The sequence below is a fragment of the Bombus bifarius genome, unplaced genomic scaffold (assembly GCF_011952205.1).
Source record: "Bombus bifarius isolate JDL3187 unplaced genomic scaffold, Bbif_JDL3187 scf7180000007996, whole genome shotgun sequence".
Classification (NCBI taxonomy): Eukaryota; Metazoa; Arthropoda; class Insecta; order Hymenoptera; family Apidae; genus Bombus; species Bombus bifarius.
In genome coordinates, this window is record NW_022884376.1 from 1,066,750 (window position 1) to 1,092,764 (window position 26,015).

The 26,015-nt window shown below is 43.4% G+C and overlaps 1 protein-coding gene and 1 non-coding gene across 2 annotated transcripts; one reads left to right on the top strand and one right to left on the bottom strand.

Annotated features, from left to right (window-relative positions):
• Positions 1-2,717: 2,717 nt before the first annotated feature.
• Positions 2,718-21,130, bottom strand: LOC117206069 (nose resistant to fluoxetine protein 6-like). The gene is made up of 13 exons (XM_033445068.1): positions 20,668-21,130; positions 16,811-17,007; positions 15,334-15,542; positions 7,928-8,181; positions 7,673-7,843; positions 7,106-7,199; positions 6,909-7,028; positions 6,510-6,675; positions 5,696-5,871; positions 5,173-5,302; positions 4,632-4,949; positions 4,309-4,473; positions 2,718-4,235 (listed from the first exon to the last, which is right to left on the bottom strand). The coding sequence occupies exons 1-12, from the start codon at positions 21,128-21,130 to the stop codon at positions 4,348-4,350; spliced, it is 2,424 nt and encodes an 807-aa protein (XP_033300959.1). The 3' UTR covers positions 2,718-4,235; positions 4,309-4,347.
• A 3,398-nt stretch (positions 21,131-24,528) lies between these two features.
• Positions 24,529-24,611, top strand: Trnal-cag. Its single transcript has one exon. It is a non-coding gene; the product is annotated as a tRNA-Leu (tRNA).
• The last annotated feature ends 1,404 nt before the right edge of the window (positions 24,612-26,015 follow it).

Here is a 26,015-nt window from a genome sequence, read left to right on the forward strand (position 1 = left end):
CTTATCTGCAAGTTGGGATAGCGACGTCACGCGAAACCTCGTGTCTTTCGACCGATACTGGGCGACTCGTGTTTCGCGTGCTCGATCTGCGACGCCTTTAGGCCAACTGCTCGTGAAAATGCGGCTCTTGCTGCGCGCCACGTTCCCCGCGCCTGCGCCACCATCAATTTCTTCGATACTCTCCTCTACGTGTTTTCGATATCGCGAGCTTCTGATTAATTCATCTTCCTTCGGGTACCTTGATCGACGATTTCCTCGAACTGCAGTTCTTTCCGTCGTTGCAGCCCCTTTCTGCCTCGTTCCACTTTTTCGATAAAGCTTTCCTTTAACTTTGGACCCGTGTAACGATGTAAATCGTCAAGATGTAACGACCGTGTGTTGCACGTACAATCGGCAGTAAAATATAGCAGCGAAAGCGTTAAGATCTTCCGCTTCCGTATCTCGTTAAGCAGTCCTTGCTCCAGTAACTCGTGGAAAATAGGCCTGTTCGTATATCATACACAACTTTGCTCCAATTATTTCACGAGGACGACCTGGTTTCAGGGCGAATTCGCGAAACAGACGTCGGATACAGTTCATCTTGGACGTTTCCACTTTTCGTCATGCATACGAGCAAATGAAATCACAGAAACTACGTAAAATTTTCTCCAACATCGTTGGTATTGGTCGGTGATGGATTCGAAACGCGAATAAGAACAAATTGGACGAAATAGGGACGGAAATGGTTGCAAGAGCGCGGCATTCTTATTCGTTCTCGGTACTAACATACGTATATTTCCGGCTGTGCATATCGATACGAATATATCTCCTTTAAAACGAAATATTTTGGAATACGCGCGGTATTTCCCTGTGTTGTGCTGTCCCGGAAATATTTTTACCGAAACGAGGAAAATACAGGTGCGTTCGACTCGCTCGAACTGGATTATTACTCGCACGATCGGAAATACGTTGCGTTTCATCAACGATGAAATATTTAGGCGAGACCATTAACCGTAATGCCCCTCGAAGCCTTAATTGGCTACCGACAATAGGTGCGTGCGCATTAACCGGTTGGACGCAGAGAGGAACGCGCGATGATTAACGCACTGTATATCGATTCGGTTAACGAGGCGTCTAGCTCGTACCATTACGTTATCGTTTGTTCATCTTTCGCTTACGTCGTCAACTTAATCCGATGACGTTTGCGTGACAATACGAAAACGGGTACACCTGCGGCAAAGCACGGCCTTCTATGCATACGCGAGCGTGTACCCGTGCTGACACGTGCAACCGCGAAATCACTCGAAACGGACGGCATGTGATAGGACGCTCATACCGTAACATCGTATTCGCCTTGGATATTCACCTCTGACCACTGGCCCGAATATAGCGGCTGGCGAGAATATTTAGACATTTACCGTACCGAACTTTTATATCTATGTACTTATTGTATACCTATATCGTATCTGTATATATGCGTGTACATGCATGCATGCGTATATCGTTCGAACAGGACGTGCATGAAACGCGTAACTTCTGAAAATCGAGTCGAGAATAACGAGCAGAATTACGAGTACATTAAATGGAGCAGTAGTCGAGAATAACATAAATTCGATGATCGAAACATCGAAAGTTCGTGAAACTTTGCAGCCATGTACGTTACACGTACATGCGAATAATCGAGAGAACAATGAAAAATTAAGCGGGTCGAAGTTGCGCGCAACTTGTTACCGCCTCTAACGAGCGAGTATAAAATATTCGATCCTATATTACCGATCATATCGTCCGATTCGTTATCTGCAATTGATCAACGACATGTAACGTTTCATTAATAATCTTCGTTAACGCATTAAATCGTTATTCGTTACACGGTATTTGCTCGATTAAAACGATGGTCGAGAAGTCGGCCGAAAACCGACGCGCATTTCGAATTCGATTTAGACGATGCACTTTAGAAGCTACACAGGATATATACGTAAATTGGATTGTCAATGGAGGGATGCTCGTACTTGTATTAGCATTAGACTCTGGTTGCTGTAGGGCCGACTATGCCGATTAACCGTATCTATTTGCTCGACTACAAATACGAAATACAGGCCTGCCTGATCTGCATTCGATTCCATTAACGAACTAGTTATCCGACCGAGGATCCTCGTAAATTTTTACTCTTCTCGTCTCATTTCTTTCCAACCTTCGATTCCAGTTATCGGATATCGCTATTTCGGAGATGAAAATTCGCTTCTAAAATCACTTGGAAATTTGACTGCCTCGAAAATCATATTCCATGATATTCGATTTCCGAACGTTCCGGCTCGTAAAAGTTCCATTGATTTTTTTTTTTTTTTTTTCGTAATCGTTATTAGAAGCGGAACGAGAAAAGGCACGTGGAAGACAGTTGGCAGAATTTCGGTTTGGCTCGAGCCACGAGCGTGTCATCTCGATTTCTGACTACTGTTTGATGGCTACAGTTTCGTGATATATCGTAAACCGTACTAGACGACTCTGATCTTGGATTCTCCGGATTCTCCGGGACTGGAATGAAACTAGAATTTCCTCGAAAATACGTCGCGATCTTTGCTCGAAGATTTTTCAACACTGCGCTGCAAATAGTTTAATAATAGCGTTGAAATAGCGGAATCGCGAGGCGAATCAAAGTATTCCCGAAGAGGAAGCGAGAAATGAAAAAGCGAAAGGGAAAGAAGCGAAGTTTATAAGCAGGTTTCGAGAATACGCAGAAAGAGAAGGCAAACGTCATGGCATTGATATACGCGACAGATGATGCAAGTGCGAGACAGTCGGTCGCGTTGCGATAATCGCGTGAAATGGACGTTATACGGCCGTAATTGACGGGACGTTAATTGCATTACTAATCGTGTGCTTCCGAGCACGTAGCACCGCGCAAAGATCGAACACGCGTGCACCAGTACTAGGCCAGAATTACTCCGTGCGCTGTTTACATATTTTCCTTCGTGCTCGTTTCTGCCCGCATATATTTACTTACTTTTTCCGTTACGTTTTTACGTCAAAGGATGAAAAAAAGGTAAGGTTACTTTTTACCGCCGTGTGGCGAAACACCGCGAACGTTGGTTCACGAGTAAACGAGAAACTCCTTTTTACTATTAATCTTTTACTCCAAATATCAATTACGTTTCAGTGATTTTTAATTTAGCCGTTGGCAGCAGAAGAGATTCGGCACGCTTTGCATAATATTTTTCTTTTTCCTAACAGTTATAACGCCTACGTGACGACAGTTTTTCATTTCATTTTGCGGTAAACAGACGCGTATCGAGTTAGTATCTAAGAAAGAATGACGTGAAAAAAACGTACTCGTTTTTCAACTGCTTTTTGTAATTTAACGAAGCAACGATCACTTTAAACGAATCACGTCCGTCTAACATTAAATTTCGTCCAGGCGTGAAACAGCGTCAGAGATCGCGCAAATATCGATTTATTTTTTCTTCGATCTAACTTTAACGCGCTTTCCTATTTCTGTCGTTTTGGCGCACACGCAGACAAGATATTCGTCGCTCGGGAAATACCAGTACGTTTAAAATGAAACGCTTTTTTCAATTTTTTGTACAAACATTTTCTTTCGTTATTGACACTCGCGAACAGGTGTGCTATCGATCTTAGTTATTTAAAGTTCGGTCTTAAGCTACAATTGTTTCGCCGCCTTTATCGTTTTCCGATTTCCTCTGCTTTCGTCGAACTGGACTAGCGGTGGCTGGACACGGCTCCCGATCGTTTCTTCTTTCGATCTTCGCTCGATTTCCAACTTTTGTCCAAGTTTCCTTACTGCACCAATCGTAAATATTCTCGTGGCACATGATCGACGGTAAAAACGCTATTGGAATCGTATAAAATAACACGCGAGAAGCCTATCGTTTCGGCGATGCTTTGCGAAGAATCTTTCTCACACTCTTGACACGAACGATGAGCGAGACAAAATGAACGCCCGCTTTTTCTGAGAAATTACGAATTTAATACGCTTTGATCGCTTGTATTCTACGGAAGACGCATTTGCCTTTGATTTATACTTTACGACAGTCATAAGCGCCTGTGCAAACATATTCCTATTAAGTACGACGAAATCGCATTGATTTCGTATCATCTAAATTGTCAAAGCACGGCAGCAGTGTATTGTATCGTTGTCGAGAAAAATAGATGCACGAAAGCGGCTTTTATCTTTGTCCCGAAAATATCTGCCAGAGAGTCGGGGATTCTTTCCTCTTGCACTGGAGAGCTACGATTAAATCCTGAGGAACAAGGAAGTCGATAGCAGGTTTTTAATAACGCGCCTATTGTAAGGAAAATCGAAACGTCCATTACCTAGCGTCGATCGCGCGATACGCTACGTTCGATCTTTCTCTATCTTATCCTCTTCTTCGATATGAAAGCGATCTTGAGCAGATTGACGATGGGCGCCTCGAACGCGATGGAAATGCAGAACGACATCAAGTAGGAGGCGACCAGATTGCCAAAGTACAAGATCAGCTGGAAAACCATATGAAAAGTGAGCATTTCGAGAAAGTACGAAGGTAAAAATAGTTGTTTATGTCTGATTCGAACCATCCGACACTTTGAGATTCACCCAAGCACACATTGTCGCCGTTCGGACCCGAAGACAGCTGGCTCGTTCTGCCTAGACTTACCACGATATTGTTGTGAAGATGGAGCGGACCATCCATCTGGGATACAGTGACCATCATGATGACAGGATGCACCAAGTACGCGCAGTAAGTCAACCTCGATAGCGGATATATCAGTTTGAGCGACAGCAGACTGTCGATCATTCTAGCGTACCCGGTGCAGCATTGAATCACGATGAAGGATACACCGATCGCCCAGGCGGTGTGTCCTAAGGCGGCGTACACGGAACTCACCGGCACGGTTAAGTTTCCGGGATATAGACCGTAGACTACCGAGAACATTATGGCAGTAGATAACACCCAGCCGATTACTCGTACGATCTGCAACAGTGGCGTTTAAGCTCGCTAGCTCGATCTCGTCTCGGTTACGAGTATCAGCTGACGACCAAATAATTTATCAAAGATTAACTGGAACAGGTTTCCTTGATTTTAAACTCGTCGGGATATCTGCCACGTTGGTCCACCAAGGGGAATTTACGTTTCACTTTCCGAGATCAAACGGAGCATCTTTTACCTTATTAAGGTGCCGGATTAAGCTACTTACCAGAGGCAATTTCAATTTGCAATTCGTTCTGAACAAAATGTAACCGGTGATGATGCCAACGAAGTAAGGCCCAGCTCTCAGCCAAGGCTTATCGTACAGCTCGTCGAAAAGCGCAAACGGTTCTTGGATTCTAACCGGGGAAGAAACAAAAAGAGAGAATGAAGATTTACGCGGCAGAGATAGCCGGCAAGTGCGGTATAAGTGGAAAGTACGGGACTCGCTAAGTTATTATAATTAGCGAGTAATCGCGTTATAACCGTTCGCAAAGCTAGAAATCTGACGTTTAATTATAACGGGTCGAAATTTAAAGCGGTGGTGTTTCATTTATAAATCGAATACCGTTAAATCCAGTCTAAAAGTAGGTGGTTGAAATTACACGTTCTGACAATGGACACGACACGCGACAAAAAAGGAGAAAAAGAGAGAACGAAGGGGTTTCACTGCTGAACAGAGGTAAACCGGAACGTTTAATCGACGTTAAACGTGCAATCGACAAATTTTTAACGCTTAACGAATTAATTACCTGGCGATGTAATCGTTGGAATAGGCGACGGAGAAGGTGGTAAACCACGAAGAGGCGATCAACAGCAAAATCACGACGACGATGGCCTTCAGGTATTTGATAGATAGAAGAAGCAAAAGTATTCCGAGAACGTAGAACTGTGTGTCGTTCGCCATATACCAGCTCCACAGCATACACTGGAAAGTTGTTAATCAAGTATTCATAGGATAATCACGTCAAGGTTCAACGTACTGAGAATAGGTCATACTATCGGGGAGTATCGGAAAAAAAATACTTGTTCCATGGAAAATCTATAGCCGAGAAAAACTTGATAGCTAATGGATCAAACGTCGTACTCGTTCGATCAAGTAGAACCGTTTTCATAGACGTTACATAGACACGACGATCTTTTCCTCTGGTTTGACAGTGGCAGCTCGTAATTTCTCGCTACAGATCTTTGAAATGCGAGGAAGCAAACGGTCGGCTGTTTAACCAATGATTAACCCACTCTTTCTCATGGACGATGAAATTAATTCTAGAACGGTTAGACACTCTCCGCGTTGTCCCGGCACTTTGGAACTTTCTCCGAACGATAGAATTAATTATCGGAAAACGATCGAGACGCTGACACCTTCCCGCCCCGTAATCTCCGCGACTCGTACTTCCTCCTGGAAATTTTGCCGCATCCTCCTCTCGCTATGCATCGTCGTTCTTTGATTTAATTGTATTTGCGTTCGTGTTAAGAGCTACGTCAATATTAACCAACGACTCTGTTAATTCGCTAACGAGTCTATTAATTTTCTAAATGGTAAAAATGTTGATCCAATATCCTTACCATCTCGGTACGAGGGTAGAGCGAGTTAAGGTACAATGCGTTTCTCCACCAAAACTTTTCGCACGTCAAATGGTCGACGATCACTGGCGAGAACACCGTCCTTGATAGCGCATACTTGATGGCGATCTCGTTTATTCCCAGGACAAAGAGATACGCCGGTGTCAATCTTGGTAAAAGAAAACGAAAAGAGATCGGTATGCGAATTCGCTTGACCGAGGTTTGACAGTCGTTTATTGGAAGAGATTTCTCCTTATTTGAAATTTGTATGCTCGATCGAATCGTGTATCGGATTTTATCGTGGATCTCTTCGCTATCGACTTGGAATAGAACCACGTGCGAAACTTTTACAATTTTAATCCGTTCTGTTTTCGTATCGTAGAATAGTTCGATCTTTTTTACCTGATAAATCTGTAGAGGATCATGATGATAAATTTGGTGAAACACGTCTTCCAGAAAATGCCCTTGTCATTTTTCAAGCTACCGGAAGACCGATAGAAGAGGATCGTAACTAACAAGCCACTGAAACAGTCGCATTCGTATGGATTAGGCGATTGATTATCTCGTAACGAGCATACTTGTCATCGGATGTGTCTTACCTGATGAAGAAAAATGTGTCTACGGAGAAGGTGGCGTTGCTGATAGTTTGGAACATAAAATTCCGCTCTGTCACCGAACGCAGAGTTTTGTTCTCTGTAAGGCGATAGAGAAAGTCATCTCATCTCGAAATTATCAGAGAAAGTTCGAGGTAACGCGTTATATCGAGACGAAGAAAATTCGATTACGGTGAACCAGCAGACCGGTACACGTATTCCGTTACGTCACAATATGTCGCACAGAGAAATTAATCGGATCTATATTAATAAATAATTTTTCCAGCCGTGAAAGCTACTCTAAATTCTAATTGCTTGCAATCTTTTTCCATCGAATCTCATCTATCGTCGACGAGGATGATTCTCGGTGTTCTTAATAGCAACGTCGCAATTACGACAATTATTATTTTCACGAACGACTAATAACAATGTTCCTTGTACTCGTAAATTATAGCGACCAGAAAATCACTCGAGTTCTACTAAAACATAGTGGCCCAAGGTGGTCCAAACGGACGTTCACCGATATTACTCGAACGTCGTGATGTTGTTTCCGAAAAGGGATGATCACTTTACCAGCAATGGAGAAGACTTGAAGATAGGTGTGCACCATGACCACCCATCCCAGCGAGAACACTCTGAGCCCATGCAGACAAGTCAGGCTGTCTCTCGCGGCAGGTTCGGTGCTAACGATCTTGCTGCCGTTCGCGATAGGATTGAAGGCTGTTAGACACGTTAGCCAGAAGCCTGAAAAGAAATGGACGAGAAAGAAAACTGTTAGAGGATCCAAAGATTATTAGCGAGTAACGCGAACCGCTGAGCATGCGTCACCTTTCTTGCTCTCCTTTTCAGAACGATCAGGCGATTCTTTTTGCAAGTTCTTCCCCTTCTCGATCAGCTCCTCCCCGTTTTCTTGGATCACTTCGCCATCTTGGTTTAGATTCTTGTTGGAAAAATTGCTCAGTCTCTCGTTGTTATTCGATACGCTAGATGATTCCACATCCTTGACATTCGGTTGTACTCCTGTTCTGTACTCGTACATAGTCGCACAGATCATCAGAAATAGTAGCGCGCCTGCAACTCCGCTGAAAAACCAGTCGGAAATATGTTTCGCGAACGTAACGTGCAAAAGCAGGATGAATTAAAGAAACGTATCCTCTTTACAGGATGATTCGAGAAAACTAATCGCGTAATCTCCGTTGGTTAACGTAACCTCCATAAGCTGTCTCTTTCGCGATGATAATTTTAATGGAGCAATCTTTTTATCGGACAAATTTACATTTTTTCGAGTGGTTAAAATTATATCGAGGAGATTACAGCGAAGCATTAAAGCGTATATTAAAATGTAAAATTGATGGTAATACCGCTAAACCGCTCTTAAATCACGAAGGGATATAGGAAATTTCCCGTGGCATATTCGTTTTCCGTCTCCTGCTCCTTTTTCCACGACATTTCGCTGCTCGCTTTAAAACGCGATTAACCTACGCTGATACCCCTGTAAACAGTTGCCTCCATTATACGTATAAATAATGTAGTATCGTGGACAAATGGCCTAAGAAATATCGGGTGAACCATAAACAATGTTGCGAGAAAGCCTAAGTGCCGACAGGCTCATCAGTGTGTCGTGGACCCTTCGATCGAACAGTTACGCGGAAAAAGGCCTATGCGACCATGTTAAACCTTTCGCTTCGAGCGCAGCATATATCCGGCATCCAAATGATGCATATAAATACAAGTGCTATCTGTAGTCAATAGTATATTTTTTCGTTATCGGCGGAACATTTTTTGCTGATTTTATTGACATATTGGATTAATCACTTCTTCAAGTTACTCATTATCGAAACAACATCAAAACGTTTCACGCAATATATTTCAAATATCCAGACGATCGTATACTGTTTCATGCTAAAAAATCTATTAGATCCATTGACAATGAAACGATATTTCATATACGGTTCTTACAAGAATTATAGTTATTTAAGACTTAGGAAAACGTGTATACAGCAACCACGCACACTGTGCGTATTTCTGGCGCGCGTTTCCGTTCAGTGACAGTACTTCGGCGGATTGGACTGTCGAAGCGAAAGGGTTAAGGGAGAAAGACGAATTAACGGTCGATAGTTAGTCGAGAAATCAGAGTGTTGTCAGCGTCGTCAGAGAGTGTCGTCAACGTTGTCGAGGAGGATGGTCCGCGTGAGAGAGAGAGAGAGAGAGAGAGCGCGTTGGAACCGTGGTGACGAGAATTGTAAACGAACTATTTAGTTGTCTTAGTCATGGCACATTGCTGTATTTCCATTCCAGTCCATTCCAAATAAATAAGAAAATCCTACAATAATAATTCGGGTTTACGAACAGCTAATCGCTCGTGTTTTTTAGAAAGTAGAACTGGGCATTAAACGAATTACGAATTGTACGATTAAGCACATTTAGCCGCAATAATTTTTATCATATTGATCAATCAATTTGAAACGCGAGGTAATCTAAACGAGCATGACCAAACGTGAACACTGCGAATGCAATTAACATCTCTTTAAAGCAATTGGGTTACGTCTATCCTCGATAGCGATGTTACTGCTATTAAACATACGAACGGTTTTACATTATCGAAAATTTATGACCCAAGTTCCAATGCGAATTGACAATAAATTTAGACTTTAAAGATCGAACAAAATTTTTTCAAAATTAAAATAATGGACGATCAAGGAGCAAATTAATCGCGTCGTTAATGAATATTCATAACGCGGTTACTCGATACGTAACGGTAGATTTCTCGCGGAATTTTTAGAGATAGCTACGTAACGTAGATTTCTAAGCATCGATAGAGGCCAAGTATATCGATACAGACGAAGGAAAACCAATAAAGTTTGCGAGATTTATGTATAGCGCGTGTTCCAGATTTCTGGAACGCTTCCCACAAAATCGAACCACCTGCGGAATCATTACCCGTCGACGGTGACTTTACGTCGGTCATAAAGATTCGTAACGACTCAATCACTCTAACTGGAAATTGGTCGTTTCGAGGTTTATTTCGTAGCTCGCGATTCATCGAAGAATTACTTTTGAATATACGGTAGAACATTGATCGTCGGAACGATTAACGGTACGATCGATCATCGGATCACCGATTAAGAGAAAATTGAAATGGGGGAACGACGATAAAACTTGAAAGAGCTTGCCATATTTTTATTAGAAAGCTTCTGTTACTGCTTGATACGGAAACGTTTCATTTTATACGACAGCGAGATGTACGATAATTAATTTGGATAATTAACGTTCCGTTATACTAAGAAAAATCGCGATGAAGCGCAATCGGGTTCACCGTGCGATATCGACTTCGTGACTTTCTTTCCTTGCTTAACCTTTTTAATCGACGTGCAACGACGCTTCGCGGAAAACATTCTCCCCATCGAGCGTTCCTCCTCCCGGGGGAAAGCGAACAATAAATAATGCTCGTCTTTCTCTTTCTCATTTTTTCCAGTTAAAGTAGCGAGCTATGGCAGAGAACAAAGAAATCGATACTCGAGGGATCGACTCGCGGTACAACTAGGAACAGAAGGCGTACTATGCCAGAACCGAGTAATCGTAAGTAAAGTATTTCGGTTTGTCAAAGTTGGTGGAAGAAAGAGAGCTTATTCCGCTTGGCGCGGGACAAACGACAAAAAGTTCGTCATTTTTCTACGTTAATAGGCCCTTAAACGCGAATCACGATGCGCTGGGGGAGAACAAAACGGGGGACAAGTTTTTCCCTCGGCTTTAAGGGGACTCTCTCGTCGTCATTTTATATTACGATGGAAGGCAGCGGTATAAAACTTGCCAGATTTAAATTATGCCGTGACTCATTTGCATTTCTCCTATTTATTTCGAGATTTTTCCGGAGTCACGCGGTAGTTTGTTCGCATGTCCGAGGAAAGCTCATCGAAGGAAAATCGAGGAAAAGAAAGAAGAGCAGGATTACCGTGAAAATTGGTAAAGCAGTTTCATCCTCGTGTCCGAAAAGCATCGAAACCGGCTGGAAACTTTCGGTTAATGCGTTACTTATATAGGATCGTTTCTAGGTCGAAGATTAGGTACCTTTACCAACCTTTCAGAACCTTTATCCGAATCTCTCGGGGGCGTAACCGTAACGCGGCGATAAAAATTTTCAATTTATCCAGAAATTGAACCGTGCAACGTCTTTATCCCTCGAGAAAACTGGCTACTCCGAGTCGAATCGGAGATCCAATATGACCATCTCCATTGACAACACGACGCTTGAGAATCCTAAGGATAATAAGCGCAATTTGATTTCGTCCGTCATGGTTTCCTACGTACTATGTTCGTCATACTTTGTATCCCATGAATAAGATTTCGTTCCGCACGGCGTTATCTCAGTACTTTTCCTTTCTCCTTTAATACATGCAAATGAAAAATTGTGGCAACACAGTTTTTTGTTGTTGGACAGCGTGGAAAACTTTTCATCTAATTTTATTCATAAATGTAAATTATCTAAGAACGCGCGGAGCGGTGATTCGCTTATTCATCGAGTCGGCCCTTATTATGCGTCGTTTCTTGCATTTTCGTGTAATTAAATTCGGACGATTACGCGTGCATTTTCATTGCAGATTCGCTGGCTCCTTTGCATAACGAGTGTATATGTTATTCGATGGTACGTTAGAGCGAAGTTAGCGGTATTAACGCGATAAAACTTCACCATTCTGTAGTCGTATTTCGATAGCCTTTATGTAATTTCTGCTGAAACGATCGTTCGATCCGGCAAGCAGCTTTCAAAATCGATCCAGCTGGAGCAATGCTAACCTTAATGTGAGAAAACCGATGGCCGTGGTACCCTCTTCTGGACGTTGAACGATTAAAATCGGTAGAGAGACGCGAATCGAATCAATTCCGCCTTCGAGTGGAATGCACACAATAGCGAATCTACTTTCACGTGTCGACGCTTTCAGCCTTTCTACGATCTTGCGTAATACATTCGAGGCACACGTGCGACCGTGCACACCTGCCGATACGCGCTCTAACACGAACTTCCAAGCAAATCGATCGCCGGAAGAAGCGAAACTCCAGAATGTATCTATTCAGAAGTCGGACAGGGTGTCCAATTCGAGAGCTTTGATCTCAGTGGATGCGATGTAAACACGGGCTCGGAATCTCTCTCGCGTTCATTAAACTGCAAATGCAATGCTCATTGCATAATTGCTGTAAACCGGTTCGTTGCTAATATAAATACGTGGCTCATCGAGAGGGGGAGAGAGTGTAAAACGATGATCGTAAATGGACGATTAAAACCTACATATTTGCGCAATCTGGAAAGCAACGAAATTGCTAATACATCGATGCAAATACCGATCGTATTTGCAAAAATCGCGCAGTTTGTTCGAAACACTTTCTTCGAACGTGGTTACGCCGAAACGTACGTACATTTTTGCAACGATTAAGCTACAAGTAAATAGGTCGTAAACTTTTGATTCGGACTATCGAGAAAATCGATCAATTCGTACAATTCTACGAAAAGTTAGTAAGAAAGAGGATCGTAACCCTGACCTTAGACGAAAGCTGAAAGATGTAGCGACTGTTGTGGATGGAGCTTAATAATCTCGAGGTGCACGATCTTATCTAAACGGAGATCGTTTTAAGGCCATAAGATTGTAACTTGCCTTGGAACTTGGACGCGCTACTTGTTGTATTATAGTTAACAGGTATATATGCATCGCGTGCAAGGACGCGACGAGGTGCGAATTCCTATTTATAGTTGGAGCAGGTTAACACTGACGTAATTTGCAGTTAGGAGAAAATTACAAGTTCGAAGGTAGCGAACCCTTTGGAAGCATCTTGCTGCTAGTTCTGTTCATCGAGCGACCGACCAAGTACAGCCGAACGATTCGAATATTTATGACCCAAGTTTTTCGATTAAAATCGGACTTTTACTATTTTTAGCGGAAGTAGAGCGACGCGGCGAGCTTTCTCCGGTATTTACGCGATCGTCGATCTTTCGTTCATTTTGCATAGTTTCTCGTTTTACCGAGAGCGACTTAAGTCGTTGGCATGCGATAAAAGCGCTTCCTCTCTCGGCATCTATCAAAGTTCATCGTGGCGAATCAAGCCGCTGTTCGAAACTTGCGAAAAATTCTGTCCAAAGTAGCGAGGTATTCGGCGGTTGGATGTATACGACGTTGCTTTGTGTTCGTTATGATTTACGCAGAGTAATTCCTTTTAGCACGAGCTCGTTTCTGTCTTCGATCGAACAACGATCCTCGAATGCATTTAGAGATTCGCATCGATTACCAATCTCTCGCTTTCTCCCGTTCTTTCCACCGGTGACATAACGTCGTTTATCGAGATTTAATTGGCCCGGTGCAAGGACGCAGCGATAGAATCGCTACGAGATATTATCTCGGATCCGAAGGCAAGTTTCTCCAGGAAAAATCGGCGGATGACGTTCGAAAGTTAAGTGTCTTTTGGTACAACTTTCGAGTTGAGTTGTTAAAGTAGCGACGCAGCCGCGTTGCATAATTCGCGATCCGATGGCTTTGCAAAAACCGTTCTGGCATCGCCACAGACACGGCGAATATGAATCTAAGTTGTGCAAGTAATGCAACCAACGATCTGCGTGCAGCGTATTTTTCGTATCTTTCTTCTGTTCGGACTGTCATTGACGCAATCGTTGTTCTATGGCGCTTTCGTGTAACTGTGACATGGCTCGCATAATATTCCATCGAGGCGTGTTCGATCTTTTCTTTCGATTTGTCGCAACTACTCAAAAGTAGAACGGATGTGGCAACATATTTTTTTCGAAGAGATCTGCTTTTTCAGAAAATTGCCGAGTTGTGTACGAAAGGGAATGTCGCGATGGATTGAATCGGTGCGAGCGTTACTGCATCGGGCGAGCAAAACGCGTTCTAAAAAAGTTTTGCTGCGATGGTTTACGCGGAGACCGTAATTCCATTCCAGAAGAAAGTACAGAAAGCGTATCGCGCCCGTAGATGAACGAGCTTGCGTACGTGCACCGTGATGGAGCATTAAGCGTGCTATCGTACGGACGATAAACCTGTGATACAGGCTCGCTGTAACTAGACAAATTTACAACGTCGTACAATTAAAAATACTACCACCTGCTCCAGTGCCTTCGACGCTGCTTTTAGGAACAAGAAAGTTAACGAACTATCGGGTTATACGTGTGCAGGATCAAAAACCCTCGAGCTCGCTTCTCTTCGCGTATCGTTTAAAAATAGGCACTTGTAACCGACGATCGAGAGAACTTAATTTTGTTTCGTTTCTTCGCGCGAATTCCTCTTTACGCGAACGGAGACGCGCGTCTAATCGGACAACGAGGAAAAGTTTTTCTTATATAAGCCAATACATTGGAACATATCGTAATGTTAGCGCGAGTTAGCTAGCCATCTCGACACGTAGTTACGTGAACGCGTGTGTAAGTTATTCGTGCTAAGTTATCGAAGTGAATGTAACCATTGCGCAAATTCCGGTCGTGTAACCGAAGAAATCGCGGCAAAAAATATATTTCTATGCGTTGTTAGGTCTTCAATGGAATTTCGTAATTAGCGTAATTTCGTTGAAACGCCGGTCGCTGATTGCGTTGCACCGAGCATGCTCGTATTTCGAATTCTGAAATTTCGTAATTTGACCACGAAAAGTTAAACCGCAGAAACTCGTGGTTTGCTAATGGCTTGAAACACGTCGAACGAGCTTTGCAAATGCAGCGGGGTCTTAAAAATTGTCTCGTCGGAGTTTAACTGCAGGTAAACCGCGCCACTGATCTTTTACGAGTATTTAAATACATATGTATGTCCTCATCACGTAGTTGCTTCATACGCGGAAACGTTCGAATATTTTTTACGTAAGTAAACAGACGCGAATTCGCGTAAGAGTGTCATGCATGGAAATTCTTGTTGATCGAAGATACGTATCCCGTAATATCTCGCGATATCTTGTTCCACGCGGTTACGCCGTTTCTCCGACTTCTCAGCGACTTTTATCCGTCGTTCGAAGTTTCTTTCGACCTTTGCAATTATTTGCTCGTAATCTAAAGCTGATATAAGAAAATGTGTCGGTTTGTTCGAGTTGGCGATCTAGTGGAACGAAGCCGATAAACGCGGCAGTCTCGCAAACGAAAAAATAATTGAGATCGCGCGATAGATTATCGGATGGTGGAGTTCGGTGGAAAATTTGATCGGTCGACTTACGATTTACGCGGGCCACGGCGAAAGAAAAGTTCTTGCGTTACTTACAAGAGAACGTACGACTTGGGATCGCGCCAAGGGTTGTAATTGCTCGAAGGCACAGATTTCACCGCAACGATGTGGATCTTCGGGCCGGTCGATCGATAAGTCGAGTTACCTTCTCGTTCGACTCGATCGGCGTTCGCTCTTAGCATCGAGGTCAGGGATGCTTGGTCGCACGTAGCTGGCAGGCAAAGACCCAAAAATACTTGTCTCGTCTGAAAACAAATTGGTTCTAGTTCGATCTACGATGTGGCTCGACAAGCATGGAATTACGTCGCCGAGATACGAAGAAGCAGGAAAAAAACTATCGAGGCGTCTTAATTAAATTTCAGACGCTGAATCGCAAGATAAATCAGAGCAGGAAGATTCAATTTCAAGATTAATTAAACTTTTATGCCCTCGCATTTCGCTCGGTTTACTTTGCGCCATGATTTCCAAACTGCCTCGAAGTTCGACGGGCTTTTAAAATTCAATTTCTTTCTAGGTTTTCTTCCTTCGTTGCTCCGTCCGTTTCTGCTACCCGTTTTTCCAGCGCGATCATGCCAACCACCGCACGTCTGACGGGAAAGTCGCGAAACGATTTCGAACTCGCCCGACGTACAGTTGCATCTGCCCTCGCGATAATCTTCCCATGTAGAAACTCTTCCGTATCGGTCGCGCTGTAAACGATTTCTAGGAACCACCTTAGTGGACACCGTGAAACACTAACTATCAACTACTCTGTTACGGGAGAAGTCGTTGATTTTCGCCACGCGAGAACTTCCCGCGTCTTAGATTTCCCACGTGCTGCTCTTTACCTCGGCTTCTCGATCTTCGAATAGCATTCCAAGAACGATAGCCACCTTGCAGCGTTTCTATCCTGATTAGCTTGATTCTCGCGCCGGACGCGTCGCAACGAGGAAGGAAAATAACTACGAAGCACGGGGTTGTTTCTCTAGAATCGCGAAATACGGAGCGTCGTGTAATCCGATTAAGCTAAACGATGCAACTCGGATTCTCGGTAGCGACAAAGTTCTTCGAGTATTTACGCTACGATCAAAACGCTAATAATCGCCAGGTTGTCGCGGTAGTTGCGTTAATTTTCCCGCTTGCCGTATAAATAACTCGCTTTATTAATCTCGTCGCGCGGGCGAAGACGACGCAGTCGGCGGATTCTTCGACTCGTAAATATTTAACAGAGGCTAAATAATCGTTTGCGATTAATTATTCGTCGACTAATTCCGTTCGGAGGATAAACGTTTCGTGCGTTTGCCGAAGCCGGTTTCTTCGAACTATGCGTTTAATTAATCCGTCTAATAATTCATTCGCTGTCGGAGTTATCGCGCTATTCGACTTACGAAGGCTGGTTAAAGGATGGTTTAATTAAACGAATTAGGAATACCTTTGTGCAAAACGATAATTCCGCGCGAATTTATCCGACGAAGACAAGAGTTAACGATGGAAAAGTTGAAACGATCGGGAAGAAACAAGCAGAAGTACTTACCGAGAATTCGAGTTCCTTGGGCAACGTCAAGTACATCCTCGCTACGTGAAATTTCAACGCATAGGGCGGAGTATCGTCGAGTTCCTGGCGAATACTTCCTCTGGTGGCATTTAGCTCTTTGCAGAGGGTGCTCGAACCAAGCCAGAAACCGTTCCCGAAATGGAACTGCGACGAGTAACGGCCACTGGCGTCCGACACTGCGAAGAAAGGAGCACGTTGAGGAATCAAACGCGATAAAGAAAGCGTTCTTCCGGAAAAGAGAGGAAGAAGATAACCGCACGTCGCAAACACCGTCGTTTCTCTGCAATGAATCTCCGTCTCGAATAGGTTTACGAATTGCCTGCTGAAAGATAAGATTTCAAAGTTGAAAGAACAATAGCGACGAAGAGATTTCAAAAGGTTTTTTCTATCGTGAAAAGACGTGCCGCGCCGAGAGAAGATCCTTTTCCTTCTCCTCTGTTTTCATTGTTTTTGCTCGAGACTCGCGCGAAAAGCCCGGCATTCTAGTTTCCGACGGTTGGATTATACGACCACGCCTGAAAGGTTCATTGTCAGTTACGTAAAGCCAGATTGTGACCGCAGTAGCGGAGAAAGTACAGTCGACTGCCATTACGAGAAAACACGACTCACTGGCGACAACGCGTATTTAAGCGGACGTAATTTCGCGTGAATCTTGGATCGTCGAGATATTAGAGGTAAACGATAAAATCGACCAGATGGAATCTCGCGTGCAACAGTTGGGATGCTTCTCGAGAAAAGAATTCTAGCAAGCGGGAATCGCGTTCGACGCTTTTCTTCCAATTTTCTAATGTTAGCTACGTTCGAATTGACAATTAGAATGGCTTTTACAGAACTTTGTTCTTTCCATATTCGCGTAATAAATAAAATTCTCATAAAACCGTTCAAATATTTGACTAGAAACTACATTCGTATTTACTACGTGTATATTTACTAGGCTCTTTTTCAGCAAGCTATTCAATTACACTTTGTTCGTCGAGTGCACAGACGATTAACAGTTTGCGTCGGAAAAAGGAGGATCGGTGAACAGACTCGAGCTTTCGAAACACTGCGGTGACGGGTGGTGTCGGTCTGTTTCGACGTACGAGCAAAGTAGTCTGCGACATTATCGTCCGACGTAACAGCTTGTGTGCGTTCAATGAGAATTTGTCAAAGGAGTAATTTCTGGAAAATCAGCGTTCGCCGGTTACTCCTCGAGGGCTACGTTCACTCATCGAGTTTGAAACGAGTGTTCCATAATTTCTTAGCGTCGTTGCGAGCTTTTAACCGTTCCCTGTATCTACGCGACTACGTTAAAATCCAATTTTTAACTGGAGCGTCGAAATACGTACAATACGCGCATAACGCGTGTGTTTCATAAGGCTCGTTGACTCCCTGAATCCCCTCGTACGAGCTACGAGTTTGTTAATTTTTAATATCGATATTTTTCACGATATTGTCAAATGTCAAACGTAGAACTCGTAGGATATAGTAACTGCCTTTTATACGTTCGACGGGGCACCGCCTACGCGCGATATTTTGCGCGTTCGAAACAGATAGAAATTATCAGTATGAACGAAGTATTTGGGATATCATTACGTCGGTCGGAAATCATCGTATTTTATTTGTTTACAACTTCGGCGATGTCTGTACACCGTAGGCAGATAAAATTGCTGCGTATTTGAATCGAAATATAAATAATAAAGCGATGGTGTAATATTGTTGGAGAAACGAATCGTTCGATGAATTATTCCGTAATAGAGAGAATCTCTCGAACGCAGCATGTTGTACGAATATCTGATAAAAGGAACTTGCAATGGGAGCGATCCTCGCAGTCTTTTTTAGACGCTTTATACAATTTTTCGAGCTTAGAAAAAGTATTTAATATTGCGAGTCAAATCGTAAAGCCATTGAAAGAGTATTTCGACGACAAACAAAGCAACAACAAAAATGAAAAATGAAAAATAATATAACAAATAAATAGGTGAATAAATATAACGAATATAATAAGTATAATAAAATAAAAAATATAACAATATCAAAAATGAAAAATTTAACAGTAGAGAGATAAATGAATCGCTACGCGAATAAATGGAAAAAAATAACAGAAAATTCAATAAAATCCGAATTATTTCTTTCCTTCTGAAGAACGAAAAACGACAGATCAGCTTAGTAGATTAAAAGCACAAAACTCGTAAGTCGTTGGAACAGGTTCGTTGGTTGAATCAGTGGCGATGAAAAAAAAATATAGCGATCGTATGGCCGTGCAGCGGATCTCTCGTGTTTCTCTGTTCCTGCACGACCAGCATGTCGCAATGAATGCGACGTATCTCTGCGGAAAGGGGTCGAACAGTGTCAGAGAGCGTTTACGTCGCGTTGGAAAGTGAATCTGCCTGTACGAGTGCGAGAAAGATAACGTCGTATGCGGTTTGTCGGCTATCGAATCGGCGCGCATATTCGCGTTGCAGTTTGACCGACCGTTTCGCCATAATCCGATCTTTGCTTATTGCCGGAAGCAATCGCGAATCTGGAAAATCATGCGATTCTATTGGATTCGCGCAATTCAGAGCACCGATCGGTTCGTCGAATGATCCTTCGCGCGTCTTTCTCTCTTTCTACCAACCAGTAATGATCGCACGACCTCCATCGTGATGGAATTTGGACTTCGAGGTAGAAAGTAGCATTTTCAGACTGTTTTGAGACGAATCCTATCGTTTTAAGATCTCTGTATCGATGTCCAAAGCGAAGTAACGGTCGTCGAAAAAAATGCGTCTGATCGTAAATTAGGAACTCGAGACCTTCGGATTGAATCGCTATAAATTCTGCCAATTCTAGCATTCGTCGAGGAATATTCAAAGATACGAGCGACGATTCGGCGATCGTGCGTTAAGTGCGTTTAACAAGGAACCGCGATGATCGAGATAAGCGATCATTGCGAAAAGACCGGTGTACGGAATTCACGCATAAATCAAATTATATAAAGAGTTAGCTGTTCCGTGGTATAGAAAGCAAATCTATTCGTAATGCACGTTATACCGTTATCGGGCGAATGCCACGGTTTATGGAAATAAATCAATTACGTAATGCTGGACGGCGTCGAGTGGCATTAATCCAGCGAAACACAAACTTTCGATTCACCCGATTCAGAGTCACTCTGGGTCAGAATTAATGGAAAGGGAATATTTCGAATTTCCAACTTTCTTCGACGAGTTTGCCAGTGATCGAAACGACCACCCACCCTGACGTTGGCTTCGTGACACGGCAGAAGCGGGAAACTTTACAACTACGAGGTGTTGGTTCGCTTCCATTGCGATTTACGATAATAACTTCGCGTTCCTAGCTCGAGACCTAAATTTCGCAGTAACTTGGCTTGGAACATCGTAATAGACTGCCCATTCAACTTGGCTTTTTGCATCGTCCCGAGCCGCAAGAATTCTCTCATTGCTTTATCCACGGTGGAATAAGGTCGAAAATTCGTTTAACGATAAAGCGTTCGTTCCGGTGCTATTAGAGGAACGTGACAAAAGCCTTGCGAAAATCAAGCGGTAAATTGCTGTTTCACATCGTAGTAACGCCGATTTAGCGATCGGCTCTGCCAACGACACGCCGCTCGCAAACACAGCGAAACACGACTTTCTCTGAACGCTCGTTATTAATTGCGGACAACGTGCGAGTACCAAAGTATCGATTCCAGAAATGTTCGACACATACTAAAACGCAAACGTTGCAACGTCGCGAGTGCGATTGTTAATCGCGTGACACGACGGTGGATCTGCGCGAGGCGGGAAACGACCCGAACGTTGGCCTGCTGCTTTCTCGATCGTTTACCGATCGTTTTCGAGCGAGCTTGTTCTACTCACTCTTGGCGGCCCATAGCTTTCCATCCTTCAGAGACTTCAGAAACAATTCTAGTTCGTTCCTGCAGTCGTGGCCGAGTTTACCAGGTACTCTGGACCACTCGAGGGGATCGTAAAGATCCACCAGCCATTGGATACTGTTCGCCGTCTTCTGCAACTTTTCTTTCATAAAATCGATATCCAGATCTTCGTGTTCCTCTTGCTTCTCGTCGAACAACTTCAGATACTTCTTCCAATCAAGTTCCGGATTGTTTTTGCTGAATTCGATTAACGGGCCGCGCCTATCTTTCGACGTCTGCTTCTCCGCCTCGTAATCGGTGCTGTTGAAATTTGTCACCCTGGCCGTTATCGACGACGCGTCTTGAGGCCTGCCGATTCGCAGAATGTTGGAATCGTTCCTCGAAACTGGACCCGCGTCCACGACGCAGTTCAGCACGAATAAAAAGCAGCCAAAGTAAAGCGACATTTTTCGGCCGATTTTACGAAACGGTCCGACCGTCTCGTATTTTGTATCGCGTTTTCCGATATCGATCGACGCTGCCCTTCTCTCTCGGTTCCTAAACATGTCGTCGGTTTCTTTCGTCGAAATCTCCAGACGTCATATTAAATTAGAACAGCGACTGAACTTGCCTCGATGGGCAATTTTCGTTTCTCGATTGCTCAGCTGTTCAAATCATCGAGCATGTTTAAGGACGCGGAAGGTCGATCGTGACAGGAATGCAACTGGGTTATCCCAGACAGTTTACGATCGTAGAACGAGACTCACTTTCGTTTCTCACTAACCACCGGTTCGACTCTATTTCCAATGCGAATTACCGCTTAGCGTAACAACGATCCAGTAACGACACGAAAATAAATCGCACGAATAGAGCCCGGATTCGCTTATTCCCTCTCGAGATATTGGACACGAGTGAAAAAATCGAGTCTCCGGGGGGCAAAGTTAGACGCACACACGAGACTAAGGATCACGCACTGAATGAAGCGAATCGAGTTAGCAGTCACGTTTACCTGCCGACTTGGGGCCCCCCTTTCTCTTCGCGATATACTTTACCGTGGTAAATACATTTCCTTCTTCGGCCCTCCGACAACGGTCGCCGACGAGTGGCGTTCTGTCTCTTTCGAAAAAGACCCCTTCGGAAATCCCGACGATCCTGCTATCAGGATTCTCTCTGTATTTAGGAAATCCTTTCGCCTTCTTCTTCGTTTCGTGGCTCGATTCGTTCAACTTTACGATCCCACTTTTCCATACGAAATACTACTTTCATTCTGTAAAAAATTATACTCGGTAGTTGTGCTGGGTATGAACGCTACTCGATGCAATTATCAAACAAATTACAAGACTTTTACACAGGTCTTTGCAGCATATGGAAACACCATAATTCATGGATACTTTGCGCGAACGTAAACCGTTTTTTCGTTCGTTAACGGTGTTTGGAGAAAGCGATGAATATTACGTTGATTACTCGAGTTATAGTTTCTAGAGTGGCTCGTTACTATCGCCTCGGCGAACTAACGCTTACCATTAGAATGCACGTTTCTTTTTTTCCCATCTGTCATTCTTTCGTCCAAACGCTTATTACTTTCGCAAGGTCGGACGTACATCTTCTTTAGAAATTTACATATAAAGAAGTTCGTGGCTCGTAAATCTTCACATTTGCGTCGTAGTGAATCGTTTCGTAGGAATATGGGAAAGATGTTAGAGTATTTCGTCACTGGCGAAGTCACTTTTTCGAATCCATGTAAAGACTAAAATACTACGTATGATAAGATAGGAAGATAGAAAAGACAGGACAGAAAAAAGGGGCAGCGAGCCGGTGACAAATTTTTGCGAAAACCTCGTAATGTCTAAGATAAAGGCAAAGAAAGGGAAGCGCGCAAATTTGCGCGAGAGTTCATCGAATCAGCGAGCCATCTGTTTTCTTTCGACTTTTGCGCGAAGTGCTCGGATTTAATCCCACGGGTGCCTGAAAGAGAAGCGTTTAAACGAAGTTCACGTTTCTAACTTTTAGATCTTCTTGGGGAAATTGCATCTTCCACTTGCGCCCAAAGCCCGAGACGCGGCAAAGGGTTTGATGAAATCTTGTTCCGCGATAATAGAGAAGCTTCTGGCTGCGTAGCTCCTCGAAATAAGATTTAACAAACGAGGTTTTAAAAGAAACTTTCACCCAAAGTGAAACTGCTTCTTCGTTCCCTCGAAATATTTGCGTTTTCATCGAGTAGCTTGCCAAGTGCCTCGTCATTGTCAACCCCGCGTACAAATCGGGACATCGCGAGACCCTTCGATCGCGTTCTTCAACGTTCGTTAGGTCATCCAGGACACGGCTGTTGCATATTTTCACTTTTATTTGACATTTACGTAACGCTAGCGCCAGTAAAACCGCCGCGAAAGACTTTCGACCGCGGCTCTCACTCGTCAGCTCGATTCTCGTTCGCGTTACGAAGCTTCCAAGGTTTCTCCAAATTTCTCGATCGCTCCCTCTTCCGACGATTTCCCGGAATCATCGGGGTTCGGTTGGTTCCACGGCACGGAAACTGCCTCTCGAGGAGATCCGGTTGTCTGTTACGCAACGGAGCTTTCTACGCTCTCGGTAACGACTCGCAACCGGTCCCCTCATAGGAAGCGGGAGCTGAGTCTCGGAGCCGCCGCTTTAGCGACTTGGAACCGGCGAGAAAGCAATTTACCATCGATTCGAATTCGTGTTATTGCTACGCGGGGCAACGCCGCTACCCGCGACTATTGCAACAATCGCTCTTTTTTTTTTAAAGTCGATTAACCTTCGACGATCTCGATCGAGCAGTTTTGCAAAATTGGATTCCCGCCAATTGGAATTTAGACTACAGCGTTTAGCGATATACAAAGTTTTAGAAAGCATTGCAAAATAGATGGGTTTGTACGCGAAAGGCATCGGAACAAACGGAACGCGTTTGAGTAACACGAGCTCGTGTATCGAATGATATTTTGGCGTGGTATTTTTCTGGCGAACTTTTTTATTCAGACAGAAACGATGTCCGACGTGAAAAGCGTGAAAAGTGAAAAATCGCGCGCGAGCAACGGTAAATATTTCGCCGGAGTGTCGTATGGCACGTAAGATATTTTTTGGCAAATATTGCATTTACGTACATTAAGTATGTAAAAAGAAGAATATCAAACATCTTCTCGACGAGAGTTTCATTAAAAAGCAAATATTAAGAAAACGTACGAAAGGACTGATTAGTAGACAATACACATAAAAGACGCGTGGATGTAATTGCGTTTGCAAATACCACGTATCGCGGAAGTGAAAGGCCCAAGTATTGGTAGAAAATTCTATTACTATTTCCAAGTGAGTTTTTGCATACCGTGAATTTATCTCACGCATAAATTCAGGTAGCGAACTACATTTTCTGCAGATGGTACTTTGTGCCGTTCTGAAATATCGATCGTGTGAAAAGTTATAGACGCAAACGATATTCGCGCAAACAAGATACGTACGTAAATTTTCAAATTAAAATTTTCGAATTTATGCACATTTAGTTTGAGTCCAGGCTGCTAGTTTGTAATCTTATCATTCCTATATTCGTCGTAGGAAATCGTAGGGGGCGTAAGAAACATTCTGATTTTTTCCAGTCGATGATCTTATCGTGTTCTCCATCGGTAACGTCGGTGCCATCGCTACAATGGTAAAAAGAATCGAGCCTTCGAGCAATAGAAAAATGTAGACACGGGCAGATAATATTATTTTATCACAAAGTTTAATTTGTAACTTGCAATCGTTTCGAAACTAAATTCCATTTTGCGATTAGATTTTTTTCTTATATCTATCAAATTCCAAATATAAAAGCATTCTGTACAATTTCTGATACATTTTGAAAACGTTGCATCGAGTCAGGATGGCCGAGCGGTCTAAGGCGCTGCGTTCAGGTCGCAGTCCACTCTGTGGGCGTGGGTTCGAATCCCACTTCTGACAAGTTTCTTTTTTTCTTTCCACCTCGACGTTTCTATCAAATCATCGTTCACTACAGATATCATCAACCTCTTCTATTTTAAACTGCGTTACGAAACAAATTACGATATCGTATATTTTTTAATCTCTTCAATCCACGTAAGAATCGCTGCACGTTCGATGAAACGAAAGCTAAATGAGAAAAGAAAACAAACCGATGAATGGTCGCTGTCGAAGTGCAAAAGATCTTATCGCGTGCAAATATTATCGCGTTACCAGTTAAAGTATCGTGCTTTGAATCTCATGTATTTACGATTTTAATGTTTACGATAACGAGTAGCGACGAAGATAACTGTTTCACGGCGCAAACAGTTAAACAAGCAGGGAAGAGGAGAAAATCGAGAGAGGAAGTACTATTCACCGTTTGATCGATGACGTGCAAACTCGAATCGCAACGTCGCGAATTTGTAGCATCGTCGCGGTCTTCGGTACAAGAGAAATACGAGGATACTGGCAAATTGTTAAGCGCAATCCACGTTGCACGACCGATACGCGAGACCAAGAGAAGCGTCGATAGGGCAAACGAGTCATTGACTGGCACGGTCGTAACATTCGAGCCAGCGAAAGAGACAAAGACGAGAAGGAAGCGAGCCTGGTCTCTGGTTTTGTTCGTAGATATCGAGAATTGGTTGTGCGATTCCATTTGCACACAAAGCGTAGAAGATATCGCGCCATTTCGAAAAGGAAATCGCGACACGTTCGACTCACTGGTTTACGCGTGTCGATTAATTTTGATAGAGAGATCGCAGTTCCCATTTATTCGTTTATTCGTCGATCCTTGGCTTACGCAACAGTTACAATTATAGAACACGATCGTGAGTAGATAAAATGCAGAAGAGATTCCGCACAAAGGTAACATGGGAACAGAAAACGTTAATTGATCCATCGAACTCACTTACGTTAACGATGTTACGCGAATGGAATGAAATTCGTCGTAAAGATTTCGGCGATAATCTTGAAACGAAAAGAGTCTCGTTTTAAAGCAGTCGAGGACGCGTGTAGGTTGAAACGCGATAAATTTTCAGTTTCCATGACTACGCTATTAGAGACGCTTTATTATAGACGATACCGCGATATCACCAGAGCGATCTAAATCGTTGTATTGCTATTGCGATTTGACCGGCGTTCTCTCGACCCCGTGGATATTTTTTCGTAACGTCGAACGTACGATCACCAAGCGGGACGACAGGCGACATACGGTCGTACACATTCGTGAAAGTTACATCGCGGAGCCCGCATTGCGCGTCTCGTGGAAACTCGTTACACCAGGCTCCGTATAAACAACTGGATTTGTAGCTAACGACGCTCGGCACCGCGATGCAGCTCGGCGATTAAGATTGATGCGCCGTGTTTCTATGCACGGATTGT

Bases quoted from the DNA above. Each gene is read 5' to 3' on its own strand.
- LOC117206069 (XM_033445068.1), bottom strand. From the start codon at position 21,130: ATGTCGCTTTACTTTGGCTGCTTTTTATTCGTGCTGAACTGCGTCGTG. The intron at 6,676-6,908 runs GTAAAAAAGATC...TCTTTTACCAAG, and splicing joins ATCCTCTACAGATTTATCAG to ATTGACACCGGCGTATCTCT. The intron at 4,950-5,172 runs GTAAGTAGCTTA...CCACTGTTGCAG, and splicing joins GCAAATTGAAATTGCCTCTG to ATCGTACGAGTAATCGGCTG.